This window comes from Brachyistius frenatus, unplaced genomic scaffold, assembly GCF_029030835.1.
Source record: "Brachyistius frenatus isolate BFR_SWC_R1_liver_20210118 unplaced genomic scaffold, ASM2903083v1 Contig_111, whole genome shotgun sequence".
Lineage (NCBI taxonomy): Eukaryota > Metazoa > Chordata > Actinopteri > Embiotocidae > Brachyistius > Brachyistius frenatus.
In genome coordinates this window covers 1187260-1205899 of record NW_027210710.1, presented here as the reverse complement: position 1 = coordinate 1205899, position 18640 = coordinate 1187260, and the positions used below count along the sequence as shown (strand labels likewise).

Genomic DNA, 18640 nt, shown 5'->3' with positions numbered 1-18640 from the left:
CCACCCACCCATCCATCCACCCATCCACCCATCCATCCATTCATCCACCCATCCATCCACTCATCCACCCACCCATCCATCCATCCACCCATCCATCCACCCATTCATCCACTCATCCACCCACCCATCCATCCATCCAAAAGAATCAGAGAACAAAGAACATTATAATAAATGACCACGTAATTTGAATTAGAATCAAATTAGAAAACACTTATGACAAATTAAAACAGAGGGGCTCCTGTTATAGATGCAAATCTAGGCAAAACTATTGATGCGACCTTTAATGTTGTGTTAATATTAAGCTGCTTTATGAATTGAGTTTTATGTATTGAATTTAAAGCTCGCTATTATTCAGATTATATGCGGGTTTTTTTGTTGGTAGAAAAAACGAGCCAGTCCCTCTAAGAGCTGCTTCGGTTAAATAAACCGCTTTGGTAGTGAACACCAACCACAGGTAATGACCCTGAAACACAAACATTTACCGGGGGGGTTAATAAGCAGACAGATGTTGGCCAGCCAGCATCTGCTTGGAAAGCCAAGCTGGACCTTTTTTTTTTTTCTTTTTTTTTTCCCCTCTCTTGTGACCAGCTGTTGTTGTTTATTGGTTTCCAGATGTTTTAGGTTTTATGTTGGCCACGTGTCATGTGGCGATGTGGCAGCTCAAAGTTATTTTCTTCTGTCAAACTAAAATTTTCTTTCACCACGTTCGATCATCTGCCAAGAAAATCTGTGCGAGTTTGCAGAAGTAAAAGGCTTGATTTAGGGAATCTGGGGGGCGTCGTTCCCAACCAGATGTGACACGATTCAACTACCGCTGTTGAAAAGGTGAACATTTCCCACTGATATCCTGCGTGTCGTACGTATATAAATACCAGCAAGTCATACCAATCTGCTCTCTGCCTCTAGAAGACAAAAAGAACACGAATTACAAGTAAAATCCCACTTCGGTCCTAAAAATAGGTTCCTGCGTTCATGGTGAATGTAGTTCACAGCGTGTGATGCTGGAGCACCCACTGTGATGTCGCACAAAAAACAAACAAAAAAAGAGTCTGAGGTGACGCATACAAAAAAAGTTGTGATGTAGCAATCAGAGAGTTGGGACTCACTATTTTGTCTCCCAGCAGAGAGGTATTCACGAAAAGCAGAACAGATATACGAAAATAGACGCTCCCCCTCCCGTTTTCAGCCAACGGATCCAGGTCAACACACTGACTGACAGACAGACAGACAGACAGACAGACAGGTTGGTTGGTTGCACCTCGTGGCCCTAAATCACTCTATTTTCTAATCAGCCAGGCCATAACTGTCACTCAGAGAACTGAAGTTACATTCACGAACAAAACGTCTGAAAACTCAACGACACCATTTTGTTCAGGATTGTATTTTTTGAAAATCCCTTCAGGACATCAGCTAATATGTGAATCCAATGTGGGTCTAACAACGAATCGATATGTATGCTCCATCCTACCGGGCGTAGACTTCGGGTTTATTGCGAAGCCACTTGAGCAGCTGTAACCAATCAGTACGATCCAAAACCGAGGCCAGGCTAACGTCACGTGGAGATCAGTACCGATGAGTTAAAGTCAACCCCGAGGTCAACGTCCGTTACGATGCAACGAATGGAAACGATCTCTAATTAAGAGCCGTATGTTCCCGCAGTGAATTTGGGGTTTGGCAGGCTAACCGAAACCGTGAGTCGTTTTTGTCGGCTGCCGTCGACGATTGCCAGCCGAGGGAGTCGTGAATTACTACCTACGAACATTTTCACTCCTCACTTGTGAGCAGAGGTCTGACGGAGACCTTCTTCAGGAAACCGACGGTGAACTGGAAAAGACGCCTAAAAACCAGCAAGACGGGCAAGAGGTCAAACGAGCCGTTTCACTGCATCTGTTAACGTTACAGTCGATGAGAAGTTCTAGTAGCTCCCAGATGTTTACCGCTTTCTTTTCCTGTATTTTTCTGAGTCATCCGGTTGCTTATGTTTCTTTTGAAGCGGGGTTGCTACAAGAGGAGAGACTCTGCAAAAGAGAAGCGAAGGCTTTTGGGAGGGTTTAGGCGTCAAAAGCTCAAAAACAATGCCAAAATCTATCAATGCGGTGAACCGGAGCGTCATCGAGGCTTCCTGCCGTCTCCTCGGGAGGCTTTTCTTTTTTTTTCCCGAGAAAACCCTTTTTATCAAGTTTCCAAACTCTCCACTTCACACACATCTGAGGCATCTATTGGTCTCCCGTGCAGCGCTGAGAGAGTTGTGACGTTTCCCTTCGGTTCCTCCACGCTGAGTTTGCTAGACGAGCTAATGAAGAGAGACGGGGGTACATCTGCTCCTCTGGGAGACGTTGAGAGAAAAAAAAAAGGGAAAGAGGCAAACAAAGTTAGCTCGGTCTAAACGTCTTTAGAAGAGGGATCTAAAAAAATACTTCTGGGAATACTTTGCGGTAGTCCCTCCTACGATATTAAAGCCGCTTTGCTTCTATCTATTAGATCTGCAGACAAGTTTTGGACATTATCTATATGTCGACAGTTCACGTCTTGGATCTCTTTGCTGTCCTTTTCTCTCTCTGCTCTCCCCCCTCAAACCCAACCGGTCGAGGCAGATGCTCCGCCCACCTCTGGTTCTGTCGGCGGTTTCTTCCTGTTAAAAGGGAGTTTTTCCTTCCCTCTGTCTGAGGTTTTTTTCCCCTCCTAAAGTTCTGTTTTCAGGACTTTGCCTTGAAATAATCTGCGTCACAAGGCTTAAATAAAGGGGTCAGGTAACGCCGCCACATCTCCACTTCTGTCGATTGAACAAATTGTTAAATAAAATAAAATACTCTGAAAAAAAAAAAAAAAAAATCCAGAGTGAAATTGCTCTGTCGCCATCAGCCTGTTCATTACACAAAGAGACAATCTGGCATAAGGTGCTTGTCAGAGAAAGAGAGAGAGAGAGAGAGAGAGAGAGAGGATCCTGGGAGGCACTGAAAGAGTTGCATTTAGTTTAAAAAAAAAAAAAAAAAAATTCCCGGTGGAGGTGAAACGATGACGAGCGATGACTAAGGCTGGAGATGAATCGGAAGTCGCTTCTTTTTTTTTAAAACCTCTTGGCACCACAAACGATGGGCGAAGCAGAACGTCGCGGGCCAGAAGACAGGAGACGCAGCTAATTACTTTATAGGTAGATAAGCTTTTTTTTCTTCTTCTTTTTTTATAACCTTTTCGAAATTAAGCTTTTTTTTTTCTTTTTTTTTTTTTTTTTTTTTGCTGAATGTGATTTTTTTTTTTTTTGAGCAGCTGGCAGCTATTGTGCCGAGTACAGTCACAGTACAGTGGTGTACAGTTGGGCTCGAAGCAGCCGGGTTTTAAATGCTTTTTTTGCTCAAAGTCACGTTTAAGTTTAAGGGAGTTTACAAGCCTGTTTATGCACGAAGCGGAACTAAATTAAGATAATAAATTGGCCCGCCTTTCATGGACCGAGCCTTTGGCTTCAATCGCGTCTATTCTGCTTCAGTCTTATTCTCCGTCGGCCGCAGTCGGTCCAGAAGATGTTATTCCCAGAGAAGATCATTTCAGGCTTTTTTTTTTCGATATCAAAAGTCTCTGTAACTTTTTTAGAGTCTGAAAGACCGTCGAGACAACGTCATTAGCGTTGGCGCCGCATTTTCCTGTATAATGCTGCAGTATTAGCATTTTTTTTAAATTTTATTTTATTTTACAGAATCTGTACAATTACGTTAAGTCTTTTAAAACAACAATACAGCATGGAAATATTAAAGCATTAAATATGCAAGCTGTACACGGATGTGTGTCGTGTGTGTGTGTGGGGGGGGGAGGACGAAGTGAAGACATTGACCAGCTTTTACAGCCTGGATGACAAACGGTTAAGGGAAAGTGAATCAAAGCTGTGTGTGTGTGTGTGTGTGTGTGTGTGTGTGTGTGTGTGTGTGTGTGTGTGTGTGTGTGTGTGTGTGTGTGTGTGTGTGTGTTGGTGCATATATGGATTGCCATCAGATCATCACTTTCTCTCTCATCCCCCGCCACTACAGCAAACATTCGCAGGAAATTGAAGTGGATGTTTTCAATCATCTCCACTCAGGCTAAATGGCGGTGTCCCGGCGATCCGCGAGAAAGTTATCGATCCGCCAATACGCCGGTTAACCCTTTACATCGATTGGACGTTTCTGTCATAAAAAATACTCGTTCATCAGTGGTTCATTTATGAACTTTTAACCTGCCGTATTGGGGGCGGACATGTTTCCATTCACACACGCTGAAACACACGGCATTTAAAACTCATCATTCTTGTGTTGAATGGATTTCAAAACGGCTCTTATGCTACACATGACAGACATCTTTTGTAATAAATCATTAAAAAAACATGCTGACAAATGTTAATTTCGTCTCATGTCCTCATTATGCTCATCGTGTTTTGGCTCATCTGCGTATGTTTCTACTTACACCAAGGAGATTATGTTTTTAATCGGGATTTGTTTGCTTGTGAGCAGGATTATGCAAAAACTACTGTCCCGATTTTCATGAAAATTGGTGGAAAGGTGTAACGTAGACCAACGAGGTAGCTGTTCAATTTTGGGGCGGATTCAAACAACGCTGCGGATCCACAAGATATTTTTCTCTTTGATTAACGTTGCGAGGTGGCACATTTGGACTACTGAATACCAGACATCTTAAAATCCTGTAGATGTGCAGTAAAGTTCAATTGTGACAAAACATAGGCCATTCTATAAAATGTAATCCTCTGATTTATGATGCTGATGTATTTGCTAAAACACTCAAAGTGTTGGATTGTTGTTGAATTTAAGGTCTCACCAAAGTTACAATTAACGTTTTAATCTGGAACAAAGTGATTCGCAAACCCAACGATTCACATTGCAAACTATGTTTTTACTTGGTTTCAATAAATATAAAGAAACATGGAAGGAAGACGATGTGGTTCCAGCGATTTACTTTGATGACAAAAGTTTTGTAAAGTGCTTTGGTACCTTGAAATGAGGTCAGTTGAACACCCAAAGGTTAAAAATTTAAATGTAACTAGCAGTTGGGGGGCCAGCCGTGATTTTGTTACACCACAAGTAAGTTGGCTGAGCCTCGGTCGGCCGTCCCCGAGGCCTCCTTGGGGAAGTGTTAAGTGTGGTGGCAGCAGGGAGGATATGAGGATGCTGACGTCAGCATATTTATACATTATTTACTCACGCAGGCTTGAAGTATTTCCAGTGCACATCAAGTCAATGTCTCGCATTGCTTTGGTTTGAATATACAAGACTGTTCTGTCGTAAAATGTATTTTAAAGTCTTTGAAGAACAAACTCTAATACATTTGTCAGAAGGATGGGTATACGTTGACAGAAAAACAAAGACGGATCGAGTGAAAACGAAAGAGCGGAAGGACGGCGTCTCGGAAAGAGAAAAAAAAGAACTGTCAAGACTGGAAAAGACACAAAAGAGAACGAGCCCAAATTAAAAACAGGAAGCCCGAGTGTGAGTGGCAGAAATGAGAGAGAATGAAGCGATAAAGATAGAAAGATCAAATGAAAAGTTGACAGCGTCGATGAAACTAAAAAAAAGAAAAAAAAAAAGAGTACTGCGTCGCCGAAGCAATCCAGCAAAGTGACAAACTGTTTTCCAGAGAATTACGCAACCGATATTTTTCTTCATTTTGAGACAGACGCCATAAACCAAACTGTTTTCCTTCCACTGGATAGAAGAGCAAAGCAGTGAGAAAGCACCAAATCATAAGATATTTTATATCAACTTTACATAGTGAACTGAAAACTGTCCTTTAACGGGAAGAAACCGACAGATATTAAAACGATATGACAAAATACAGCTTCCAACAGTTCCTGTTGAATTCACACATATTTTGATAGCAAACCAATCACCAAGCTGTCCAGCACAAGACTTTTGTTTCAAGGGTCGAACTCTTCTCATTTCCATGGCGTCTAATACTGCCATTTGTTTGGAAGCCATTTTTTTTTATATATACGTTACTTGCATTAGTCATATAAGTTAGAATAAGTCAACGTTGAATTTTACTTTCACAGAGACACGAGCACCTTGTTTCCTGAACGAAAGTCCTGCGTTTGATCGACTCGACCTCATTTTGAGCTAAATGCTAACGTCAGCATGCTAACGTGCTGATGATTAGCAGGTAATGTTCGCCGCGTATCGTAAGAAAAGGAGCTCCGGAGACTCTCTCCGTGCTACATTTCAACCTGCAAAAGTATTCAGGTGTACCGTCTTAGTTTAGTGTGTTACCATGCTAACATTTTAGTGCAGAAAAAGCGGCCCGGCTGCAGCGCAACAAAGTGCCGGACAAAATAAAAGTTCGCCAAGTGATCGATCTCAGGAAGTGACTACATTAAGTGATGAAAATGTTGTCAAGATATTTAGCTTAAAACCAGAAAATGTCAACTTCATGGTGCCGCTAGAGGATTATCAACACACATACTAAAAATACAGCAAAAAAACCCAGCTTGGAGGGAATCCACGGCAGCTTGGATGTACTGCTGAAAGTTCCCTTCCGAAGTCCTGACATTGAATCCTTTCGCATAAATCTGCTCCCTAAAAGTTTCAGAGCAACTCTTCCTACATGTATCCAACACATACCGCCGATAAGACCTCGATGAAAATCAACTTCAATGCAAAAGCCAGACGTCTTTTTAGCTTCTGTGTCTTCCTTTTTTTCTACTTTGTAGCAATGACAAGACAATTTTACTGCTTCGCTGCAGGGAGAATAAATCACTTTAAAAGGTGGCCAATTTTGTTGGTGCTTCCAAAGTTATAAATTTAACATGATTTTGGCAAAATGTTTTACGAAGAACTCACACACACAAAGTGCACTTGTGTTTTTCACTCATAACAGAGTCCTCCATCCTCTATTACAGCTGGCACTGTGGCGATTCGTTCCCGCCAAGGTCTGTATTGAGACCGCGGGGCAGAGGAGAGGAATAACTGGTTCGGAGAGGAAGAAGAGGCTTCGACAAAGGCTTCTTAAAATGAGGAAAAATGCCTGAGCAAGGAGTTTTGGGAAATGAAAAGAAATACTCAAAAAACTCAAGTATCACAAAGACTTTGTAAAATTAGAAAAAAAAAAAAAAAAAAAAAAAAAGGCTCCACAAGCGCTTCCAATGCCAAGTCAAATTTATAATAAAAAAATGTTATGCTGACACTAAAGGCCATTTTTAAGGACACCTCCACGGTATGGCTATTACTTACACAATGTTCAGTATTTTGCACACACTGAACTTTAACCTAAAAAAAAAAAGCACATTTTCTTCTGTGCAAGCTCCACAGTTCTTTTCAAAATCTATTACTTGGGCCACCTTATCTAACTTCCCTCTGCGTTTTATACTCTGATGGCCCACCAGCTGTTAGGGTTTAAAAATTGTATTGTATCAGATGACAACCTGTCTTGCTTTTTTTGCTGTGATTTAACTGAGCGATCCACTGGGACAGTTCCTCTAAAATAATCCCCCCCGCCACAAACAGGACACACTCCAGTGATTAAGCGGGGTTATATTAGGTTTCGGCCGTCATAATCGGAAAGTTTTTCTCTAACAGGTATGAAGTTCGCACATGGAATAGTCACAACGTGCAGGCAATTAATTAAAATCTGACTAATAAATGCGAGAGAGAATTTTTACATTGTAAAAAGTGAAAGTAATCCAACCCGAAATGACGACAGCGTGTAATACACCTGTCAGTCCAGTAGAGGCGATACCCTGCGAGCTAGGCGTGAAAAAGAAAGGTAAGAAGGCTGTAATCTTTTCCAAACCACATGGTTTTTACCATGAACCAAAAACCATGTGGTTTGGAAAAGATTACAGTTTGAGTTTGAGTAAGTAACTTTACGTAATTAACGTTATGTACGCCACGAAAGTTTAACGTGTTACATAACGTATGTAACTTGATTATATTACTGAAAAGAAATTCACCTTGACTTTTGCTTTCACGCGAACTCTTAACACCGGCAGTCCAAGTCCCGTGTCTGGAACTTTATCACTAAATTGTCACATGACGTAAGAACTACGACCTCTTTCTTCGAGCCTTGTGATACAACGGTGTACTTTTCACGCCTGGAGGCGACTCACAACGTGACACTGATATTATATCCTCTAGTGGACTGACAGGTGTATTACATGCTTTGGTGTAAACCGGGCTGGGAAATCAAGTCGTATATTGTATTGTGAAATTCATTGCTGTAAAAGTTGGTAACCCCGTTTGTTACCAAAACTCTTAGAAGTCATTTTATCTCTTTTTAAAAAGAAAAATATAGCTAAAAAATGAACTTTTTTTTACATTGTAAAACAGTAATGCATTATGTCAAATTAAAAAGAGACAAACGTATGATTTGATTGTCAACGTAAGACCTATTACATCCTCAAGATGCCTTTTAAAAGGAAACTCTTGGTGGTAAAACAGATACTTGATTGGATGGTAAATGCTACTTCATAAATGTTAACGGTTTTCAGACAGAAAACAGTCCCTCAAGTTTTACATCATCTTGCAGTTATAAAACACTTCCTGTGGAGAAAAGTGTTTCGTTTACTGCTCAGCCATCATTTCAGTGCAGTGCAGCTTTATGTCTCACCATAAACACCACACCTTTACAGCAGACCTGCTCATTAATTAAAATATCACACTGAAGCACTGCAGCATTCAGGGGTCATTAGAGATTTTGCAACTGTATTATTGATGCACTTTCCGAACATGTTAGTCACATCAAGAAATTTCAACAACAACAACAACAAAAAAACAGAAAAAGAAGCATCTGGTAGCTCGAGGTTTGGTACCAGAGGTGTGATGTAAGCGAATTATAACAGTGTTAGATCCAATTACATTCTTTACTTAGAGCCGATGATGACATTAGATAATTACTTCAGCTTTTCTTGAACTTACTCTAATTAGTAACATGAAGCCAAAATGAGGACCATGGGTGGTATTGCTACTAAACTGAGACCAGATTACTTCACTGTGAGTGTATTAAATGTTCATCCTCGTCGCTCCGTCGAGAAAAATGAATCCTTCACAAACAGATCGTGAAATAAAAGCACAATGGAAAAGATGTGGTTGGAGGTAATTATGCGTTTTCTCTGATGCTTTCAGCGCACTCGATTGAACGGTGGGTTCTTGTTTCTGACCCAAGAGTCGGACCGCTTTTTTGTTAAACCGTAACTTTAATGAACACCACGGTTTGAGTCCTTATCTTTACTTAACCGAGCTGTTGAATACCACAAGAGGGGAGCGGCTCGCATGGACTCTTCTCGTGTACGCGGTAAATACGATCCCATTAAAAGTCCAAACACTTGCGCTGGTAAGAGGTCAAAACCGCAGCGGTTCCACGACTCAGCGCAAACGGTGGTCAGTGCAGTTTATAGACGAAACTATCGAGATAAATACTCAAGCTTCTCAAATCTAGAGTTCAAGGAAAAAGAAAGAGACAAACGGGACAGATGACGACGAGAGGGGGGGGACAGAAAGTGAAGAAAAAAGGTTGAGGAAAAAGACGAGGAGACGAGAGAAGGAGGAGGAGGAGGAGGAGGAGGAGAGGAGGAGGAGGAGGAGAAAACAAAAAAAGAGACGAGAGGAAAATAAGATGACGGATCGAGCGTTAACCGATATTTCTATTTGGCTCCAAAAAAGACGCTCGTATCGGAGCGATTTCCCAGCGTCCCCCGAGCAGGAAAGGGGAGGATTCAAGCCGTCAATCGGAGACAATTGGAGGTGGCTGTCAAAGCTCGTTGGATCAACACGTTCAAATTGCCCCTCGGTGATTTCCTGTCATTACCACACAAAGCACGGCTGTTAAGCAGCTGTGGCATTAAGAATGAAAATTCCTTCATTATGTAACGGTATGTTTTGAAGAGACATCGCGGCGGTTTGTCTCGTCTGGCTTTTGTCTCCGCTTGAAGCCCACGTCGACTTGACTTCCTGCTCTCCGACTGTCACAATGCAACCTGTCAGGAGCCTCCATCATTCACACTACTGGTTTTTTTTTTTTTTTTTCTTTTTCCTTTCTATCTCTATCTTCTCAACAGTCTTCACACGTGCTTTTTCTTTCAGCCTCATTCTTTGTGTTTTGGAGCTACAGGTGTTCCCGGGCGTTTCGTGAGGATTTTTCTCAGTGATCCAACAAGCCTCAAATCTGAATGGGTATTCAAAAGGGCCGAAGTGGTTAATGTCACCAGCGTGAATGACGTGAATCCGAGTAGCACATCGAAAAATAGAAACCAGACGGTCCTGTAGCTCGCCGTCTATTAATTTGCAAACACGACAATGTTATTTCAATAGATATGAGCTGCACATATCAGCCGGTTTCCTCGCGCTCCATCAAAACCTCATCGAGTTGCTGCCCGCTTTAAAGGCCAGCCGCAATCACCCTGCATCCGCTCAGCCTCGGAGATGGAGGAGGAGGAGGAGGACGAGGAGGAGGAGGCAACTTTATTAAGTGCGTTTTACGCTACAAGCAGCGCAATGCATACAAAATCAGACCCCGACCGAACTAACGTGACAAAATGTTTTCCATACAAACTGAAACGATTTTCCAACGTAGTCTGACTTAGATTAAGTTCAGAGGAAAGACCTTTTTTTGTGTGTGTGTGTGTTTTTTTCTGAATGAATTCAGCGTCACATTTATGAAGTGCATCAGTTCTGCGTGGGAGGTTGTTGGGGTGGATGGAAGGGCAAATAAACGCATTCAGAGATCGAGGTTCAGGTCCAGTCAGGTTTTAGGAAACAAAAAACATCCTCGGTAAGAAAGATCTGGTTTATGTGCAGTTAATCAAAACCACAATTTTCTCATAAAATAAACAGGTGGAAGCAGACGGCCGCTCACCTCGCAGTCTGTTGGAAGTTTTCTTCCTGTTAAAAGGCAGTTTTTCCTTCCAGCTGGTTATTTTTAGTGGTAATTGTTGAATTGTTAGGTGGTTTTCCATAATGCTTGAAGGTTATAGTTCGACCTTACCATGTTGTGAGCCCTGAGAAGAATTACGCTGTGATTTGGCGCCATATAAATAAGGTAGAATTGAATTGCTTTAGGGGCCAAAAGATGAATCACATTTTATATGTTGGCATAAACTAAAAACACATTAAAAAGATATTAATACATTCACTGTCGAAAAAAATGTTGCGACTTGAAGACGTGACTATAAAAACATAATCTGCCTTCACTTCCTTCAAAACTTGCCGTTGCAATTAAGTTGAAATATTTCACAGTCATATTTGGGAGGACAGATGATCTGCGTTGTCGTTTTACTCGAGCACAATGTACGTTTTTTTTTGTAATCTTAACTAAATTTTCAGGTTAAAGAATAATTCCTCGGGTCTGTTTGGTTTTCGGGGTTCGAAAGTGTTCCTTGGTTCCATTACGGTTTTTGGTTTTTGTTTTTTTTTAAAGTGCATGGTGAGAAACACACTGTTAAAAATCCCACGGCCATTGTTCCCGCATCAAACTACAGAACACCGAAGAACACCCTCCCCGCTGCCATATTTGCTCGGTATAACAAATGAACACCTGCAGCCTTCACCCTACCCCCCTCCACCCCACCCGACCTCCTCCCTCTCCTCCCTATAGAATAGACCTCCTTTCTCGGCAGTCCATTTTTTACTCCTGACTTTTCTGGGTCGTCTCTCCGGCTCAGAGGCACACCAGAGACCTCCCTCTCTCTCTCTCTCTCTCTCTCTCTCTCTCCTCCTCTCTCTCTCTCCTCCTCCTCCTCCTCCTCCCTTATTTCTCTCGTCTTTACCTTTCATTACGAGTGTCTGTTGGTAGACCTCTTTTTCTCCGATTTAAAAACACTTTCATTAAAATACAGGACTTCACAAGCGTGACGGGATTAATTTAGACTTTGGAGATCGATGTTTTACTGGTGTAAATGGAGTCATGATGCGATAAAGGGAGGGAAAAAAAGGAGGAGAGGACTGAGGGGAAAGGAGAGGATGAAAAGATAACAACCGAGGGGAAGGAGAAAAAAAAAAAGAAAAGACCTACGGAGGCATTTTAATATTTCAATCCTCACTTCCCTCCCTCGATGCTGTTCCTTCCACCTCTGTCACACCCCTCACTCCTTCCATCATATTCCTCCATGCCTGTATCCCCCGGTTGACGTATGATTCATTTTCTACATGTTTTCCACCATCCTTTTTTTCTTCACTCCCTCCACTCGTCCGTCATTCCCAGCTCTGCCTATAAGTTAGTTCCTCCCGTCTCTTCCCTTTCTCTTTTCCACGTCTCTCGACCGGTCGATGGCTAACGTCCGAGACGCTCCGTCGTTACGCGACATCTCATTACCTCGGCTGCTTTACGACGCCATAATAAGCGGCGCGTGCTCATACTTCACGCGCACATTTAGCCGACACTCTCATTTATAACTTTATTGCCTAAAAAAAAAAAAAAAAAAAAAAAAAAGCCACGGGTATGTGATAGGAAACGTGTAGCATAAACCGACATTATCCCGGCTCTAATATTTCACCATACTTATATACTTATGGAATAAAAAAATAAGCACGTTCTGAGATATTTTTCCATCTTTTTTTTTCCTCCTCTTCTGAGAACATTTTACTGCAGCACACACTTTCACACAAAGAAATATAAAGTCAATTAGTCTCCCAGAGCAGCAGCACAAGGAGCATCTGTTCGGTTTCTGTATTATAGTGGGTTTTTTTTGGGTTTTTTCCTTCCATTTGATTAATGAGAATATCAGAATGAACAAGAAGAAGCCTGAGAGAAAAAAAAATAAATCGCCCTTAAAACACTTAAACATTATTACTTTAATCTTTAATGGAAAAAAAACTGCCGAGCTGTTGGAAATGTACCTTTTGCTTTGGCTGGCAATTTTCTTCAGTGAACAACAGTTTTGAATTTGCTCGGTCTGAAGACTTTCTAGAATTTGATCGTTGAAAATGCCTGCAATGTACGAAGGTTTAAACTACAGTTACTATATCACATGTAAGTATATGAAAAAAATAACAAAAAGGGGACAATTTTGAATGTGAACAGAAGGAAAATTACTACTTTTATCATAAAATGTAGTCGATTGAAGCGGTAAATTCCTCAACACGTTTTTTTGTTTCTCTAACGAGTAGCTGTGAAACCTGTTGCGTTTGTCGGCATCAGCGCCATCATTTAACGTGTTAGACCTGTCCGCGTCGCTAGGGGGCGCTCTATAGATGCCGCTAAAAAAAAAAAAAAAAAAGCTAGTAGCTTCTACGGCAATTAGCTGTGTTTCTATCAGCAAAAATGGCGTACAAAAGTTTGAGTGCGGATGTTATGGACGAGGATGTTTTGTGCCTAACTCAAATAATTCAACTGTTTTTATTATTATATATTGTGAGCAAGGTAATACGGGGTAAACGGACAAGAGACCAACAACGCCGCTTCGGGAATTGGCCACACTTTCTGCAGAACCTTAAATTTTGGTTTTAAAAATTGATGATAAGCAGTTCAACTATTTCCCCTAGAAATTATGCACATATATTGCGAAACAGTTTTCACATTTACACAATGTTGGCAAATGTTATCGATGGCTGCATTATGCTAAGAGGTTGTTTTACTAAAAGCTATCCAACCATCCGACTGGTACTTCACACTGCATACAGGCGCCTTCACTAACGTTTTGAATGCAGTCATTTTAACTGAATAATATTCCATTAAACTGCAGTATGAGTGCTTTTACTTTGGTAAATGATTCGAGGAAGTAAACACTCATTTTTGAGTCATTTCCCCACTAATCATGCAAGAAGAAATCCACCATAGAAAAATACACAAACATCAATTTCTGCATGAAACAGCTCAGAATAAAATGCAGAAATGAGTTTTTGAGAATGAGGCATAAATCACTTTTCTGAAACTGGAACATTTTCACCACGTTATCTCGTTTCCTCCACTTTGATGTAAAAACCACAGCTGACTGCAATGAGGAGAGACTGTATAAGGAGGTGCAGGAAAATCATAACCTGAAGCGGAAGATGAGCAAATCTGGGGGACTTTGGATTAACCCCCAAATAACCCCCAGATTAACCCTGCAAAAAAATAAATAAAATGACTGCAGACTTGATCGTATTTAAGGGGACATTTCTCCTTCAAATGAGCGGGAGCTGGATGTTGGCTTGAGTCTGACAGGTAATGAAGTTGACGGATCAATAAGCGCCTGATTGAACATTCAGCTTTTCGTGGTTTTACATTTATTCTCTAAAGCGGGAGAATCGTCACCTGGGACGGTGAAATCTCCCGGTTCGCTGTCGCTATTCAGAGTTATCTAATCGTAGAAGCGATTGCAGCAGCCAATTCAAAGCACATTCAAATCCACAGGAACAGTTGGAGCTGCAGGTTTTTCAGACCTGAGTAGTGTTCAAACTTCTGTTTCTTATTACAAGAACTTCCTTCGTGTCCTGTCGGCGAAGCATATTTGAATTAAACTGAAACGAAGAGAAGAGACGGCGTTGGAAAAGAAACGAGAAGAGGGAAGAGGGGGAAAGGGGGAGCTGAGGAAAAACAAGAGGTAAAAAGCAATTAAAAGGCAATTTAAGGGGGAAAGAAAGCGGTAACCTGCAAACGGGATTTTTAAACCGCCGAGTGAAAAGAGAGAGAGAATTAACCTGCAATCAGGGCCTCTATTTAGCTGCAGTCAGCCACAATCAGCAGCCATATTAGCATTTAATTAGACTGAGAGCCACAAACCACGGCCCTGCCGCTCTGCTCTGATTACCTCACACACTGCTTTCCTATCTGTGTGTGTGTGTGTGTGTGTGTGTGTGTGTGTGTGTGTGTGTGTGTGTGTGTGTGTGTGTGTGTGTGTGTGTGTGTGTGGAGACTTACCTGTGTATTTGTGTTGGGGGGGGGGGGGGGGCATGTGCACCTACAAATCACAAACGATTGTGTGTAAAGTTTCCGGACATGGGGAAGCCTGTATTTTCTTACAGGTGTGTGTGTTTTATGAGCGTGAGTTAAAACGTTTTGTCTCGGTAGTCGACACCGATTCGTTTCCGTTCTCCACCGAGACGCCCGAAGGCCTTTTGTAACCAACCCCTAGCGCCACCCGGTGGTATTGCAGCTTAAGGCACGTCAGCCTCATTTCTTCACACCCTCGGAGCCACGTCCAATTTGATATGCTCTTCATTTGCAACCAAAACTTTTGATGACACGAGCAAAATTCTCAGGTTTGTGAACAAAAAAACAACAAAACTCCCCAAAATGTGTCCTCTCAGTTCAGAAAGTTTTACTTATGAACTTGATTTTGGATTGCGGTGCAAGAAATGTGCTCTTAAAGCGTAAAAAAGATTCACATTTCTGAATTCACTGGTTAAAGTATTAAAATACTGTAGTACAGCCCAGCATGATGTCACAGCGTGTAATACACCCACCTGACCACTAAAAGACACCATGTCACGTGGACGAAGGTCATATAACGGAAGTCATGACGAAGTTGTTGGTGGTCAGATGGATAAAACACCAGACTTTCACCCAGGAAACATGGATTTGAAACTGAGAATAAAAATGATGTGGATTTCATGAAAGACTTTTTCCGGTAGCTTTGGTACCTAACCGTATATCCTTTAAGTCAATTTTTATAGGAAAGATAATCTCGTACTGAGGTTTTCCCCCGACAGGATTAGTACGGCAGGAAATCAGGATGTGATGTAGCACTCGTACCATTTCAGAGCAACAAAAAAAAAAATGCATTACATCATCCAATGCATCCAATTTGAGGAAATAGTTGATCCTACCGACAAATTTCATCATAGAAACGCTGCCGTAATCACGCAGGCACACACACACATTTATCAGTCTTCGTCTAGTCTCGGCTGACTTGACATGTTTGACTGAAGGCGGTCAGGTGACCTGATCACAATCAAATCCGTGTCATTTGGTTTTTTTTGTCATGTAGGAAAATAAAACCGCCAACGTGCAATTTAAGCCTCTGATCATAAAGACTGCTTGAAATCCATCTAAATTCCTGTTTGTGGATGTGATGTCTCAACACAGAAACCTGATAACACCACACAGAAGCATGAACACAAGTACGTAGCACAGATAAACACAAATATATATATATATATATATTGGAGACAAAATTTGGGTTAAATTCCAACATTATTTCCATTTAACTGATAATTGCCGGCAGGAAACAAATGTGGAAATCCTCGTTAGCTACGCACATGTTTTTTTCCGGTGTTTTGTTGTCTGTGGGCGGATTAATTCAATAATCGGCTAATTGTTTCCGCACTTAATGTTGACAAGTCGCATTTCATCTCTCGCTTAAAATTAGCATCAGGAAAAAAAAAGATGACCTCTGGCTTATGGAAAATAATGATAAATGAAATTGATGAACAAACACGATGTTAAACGTCAAGTCAACCTCACGGAAAAAAAAACCTGGTCAATCGTTTAAAAGCGGGTCAAAACGGCCAACGTTGACCTCAGCGACCTCTGGTGGTCGGAGTCGTTATGGCGGGAATCACAGGAGGAAAATCAGCTGGCATTCAAAAGTTTTACAACCTTAACCGCAAGTTATTTTACGTAACAAATTTAACTTGCACGTAACTTATTTCCAGCCAAACCAGGATCCTTTGCCTTCAAAACCAAAAGCCCAAACTGCGATTTTTGTTTTACGTTATTCGCGTCCATTTGTTGTTGCTACCGTGACAACGAACGTCCGGTATTGCCTGTCGCGTTTACTGTCCGACGGTCATAGATGTCGTTTTGTCAAATTACTTTCTTCTTTTTTTCATGTAGGTGTGAGGACAATCTTTATTCTGTCATTTTTGGTACCGAGGAAAGTGTTCCAGATTTACATTGCAGCCGTGTGTGTGTGTGTGTGTGTGTGTGTGTGTGTGTGTGTGTGTGTGTGTGTGTGTGTGTGTGTGTGTGTGTGTGTGTGTGTGTGTGTGTGTGTGTGTGTGTGTTTTATCCCCACTCACCCCCGTCGTCCTCGTCGAAGGAGTTCATGCAGGGGAAGTAGATGGCGAGGGCCTCGAAGGACGCCGACAGGCTGATGCGGCTCTGCGACCTCTCCATGTAGAGGCCCGCCGTCGGGCCCGGGTCGGCCGGCTTGGCCAAGCGCGGCTGGGCATTCTTCACGCGGAGTACGGCTCGCGGCGTCTTGGACGGCTGTCAGCTGCCCCCCACGGCAGATCCACCTCACCCCGAAAACACAGTCGGGAAAAACCGACTGAAAATCGGCGCTGGAACTTTACTCGCTGGCTTTTTTTTTTTTTTTTTTTTGCTCGATCGTCACGTTCTCTGCGTCGTCGGACGAGACGTCGAGCGCGATCCCCGAGAAATAAAAACAAAACGTGAAGCGAAACAGATTCTCGCTCACTTTTTATTTTTCGGGAAGTGGAGACGCATCGGTGACCGTCTGGTTGAACCTCTGTCGTCCTGTCATCGTCTCTCAGCGTCTGCCCTCTCGCTCGTCGACGTACATCCCCTCCTCTTCCTCGTTCCTCAGAAGTGGAGGTGACAGCCTGGTGGACTCGTCGACCGTCTCACCTGCTTCTTCTTTATCACTCTGATCGAACCTGATCTCTCTGTTTCACGGCCAAACTCTCTGAACTCTGCTGCTCCGCATCTCAATCTGAACACCCCTCCTCCCTGCTTGTGCATTCGGACGCCGGAGTCTTCTTTAGATCCTGCTGAAGGAAGGAAGATAGGAGGAGGAGGGAAGGAAGGAAGGAAGGAAGGAAGGAAGGAAGGAAGGAAGGAAGGAAGGAAGGAAGGAAGGAAGGAAGGAAGGGAGGAAGGGAGGGAGGGAGGAAGGGTGGAGGAGACGCTGGTGGTGGCGGAGGTGATGCAGACGCCCGGCGTGTTTGCTTTCCGCCTGAATCAGAGCTTTTCCCGCCCGTCGCTCGGCATCATCTCCTCCTGGCTTTTGCTCGGAGCCGCGGGAGCTGCCGATCCACCTGCCCGGATCGGATCAGATCGGTGCCGGGTAGAGCGTTGAAGTTGCAGCAACAAATTGACAACTAGAGGGCAATCTGTTGCTCGGGTTTTTGCTTTGAACTGTGCTGCAGCTTCAGGGTCGTCTGCCGCCGCCGCTGCTTGTAAACGTTCTTATTGTTGCATTCGCTCTCGGCGATGGGGTTTTGTCGACTTCCCTCTCGTCTCCTCTCGCCGGCGCCGTGTGTCGCTCCGTTGCCGTGCCGATGCTCCACTGACTGTCTGCTCCGGAGACGGGAGAGGACGGAGAGAGAGAGAGAGAGAGAGAGAGAGAGAGAGAGGCTGCACTGTTAAACAGCTTGTGTCTGACTGGACTCATTCATGGGGCGAGCTGCACAGAGAGAGAGAGACACAGAGCAGCAGCGGGGGGGGGGGCAGTAGGGATGGAGAGCAGACTGTTGCTGGCAGCCCGACCAATCAAAATATTGATATATGGATATGGGTGTGGCTTAAGGGGGAGGTGGGAGGGAGGGGGGGAGGAGTTGAGGCGACGCAGGGCAGTTTACAAGTTTACAGAGTCTCTACATCAGTAAACCTGCAACAAAGCGCAGGCTGTCAGAGGTAGAGCAAATTCAAAAAATAAAATCCGGGAGGTGTCCGAACACTGAATATCAAAACTATTGACGACAAATTAATAAAGCGATATTACACGAGAAGGTTCGATCGCGTCGCTCGTCGTGCCGATAACGACGTTAAAGCACACCTTCTCGCGCGT

At 42.8% G+C, this 18640-nt stretch overlaps 1 protein-coding gene across 1 annotated transcript in view; it reads right to left on the bottom strand.

The window, feature by feature from the left end:
* rims4 (regulating synaptic membrane exocytosis 4) overlaps positions 1 to 18186 on the bottom strand; it is a 42903-nt gene extending 24717 nt beyond the window's left edge. Inside the window, exon 1 of the mRNA XM_069712656.1 lies at positions 16908 to 18186. Within this exon, the coding sequence (XP_069568757.1) occupies positions 16908 to 17004 (97 nt within the window). The 5' untranslated portion in view covers positions 17005 to 18186. The remainder of the gene's footprint in view (positions 1 to 16907) is intronic.
* Between the last annotated feature and the right edge of the window lie 454 nt (positions 18187 to 18640).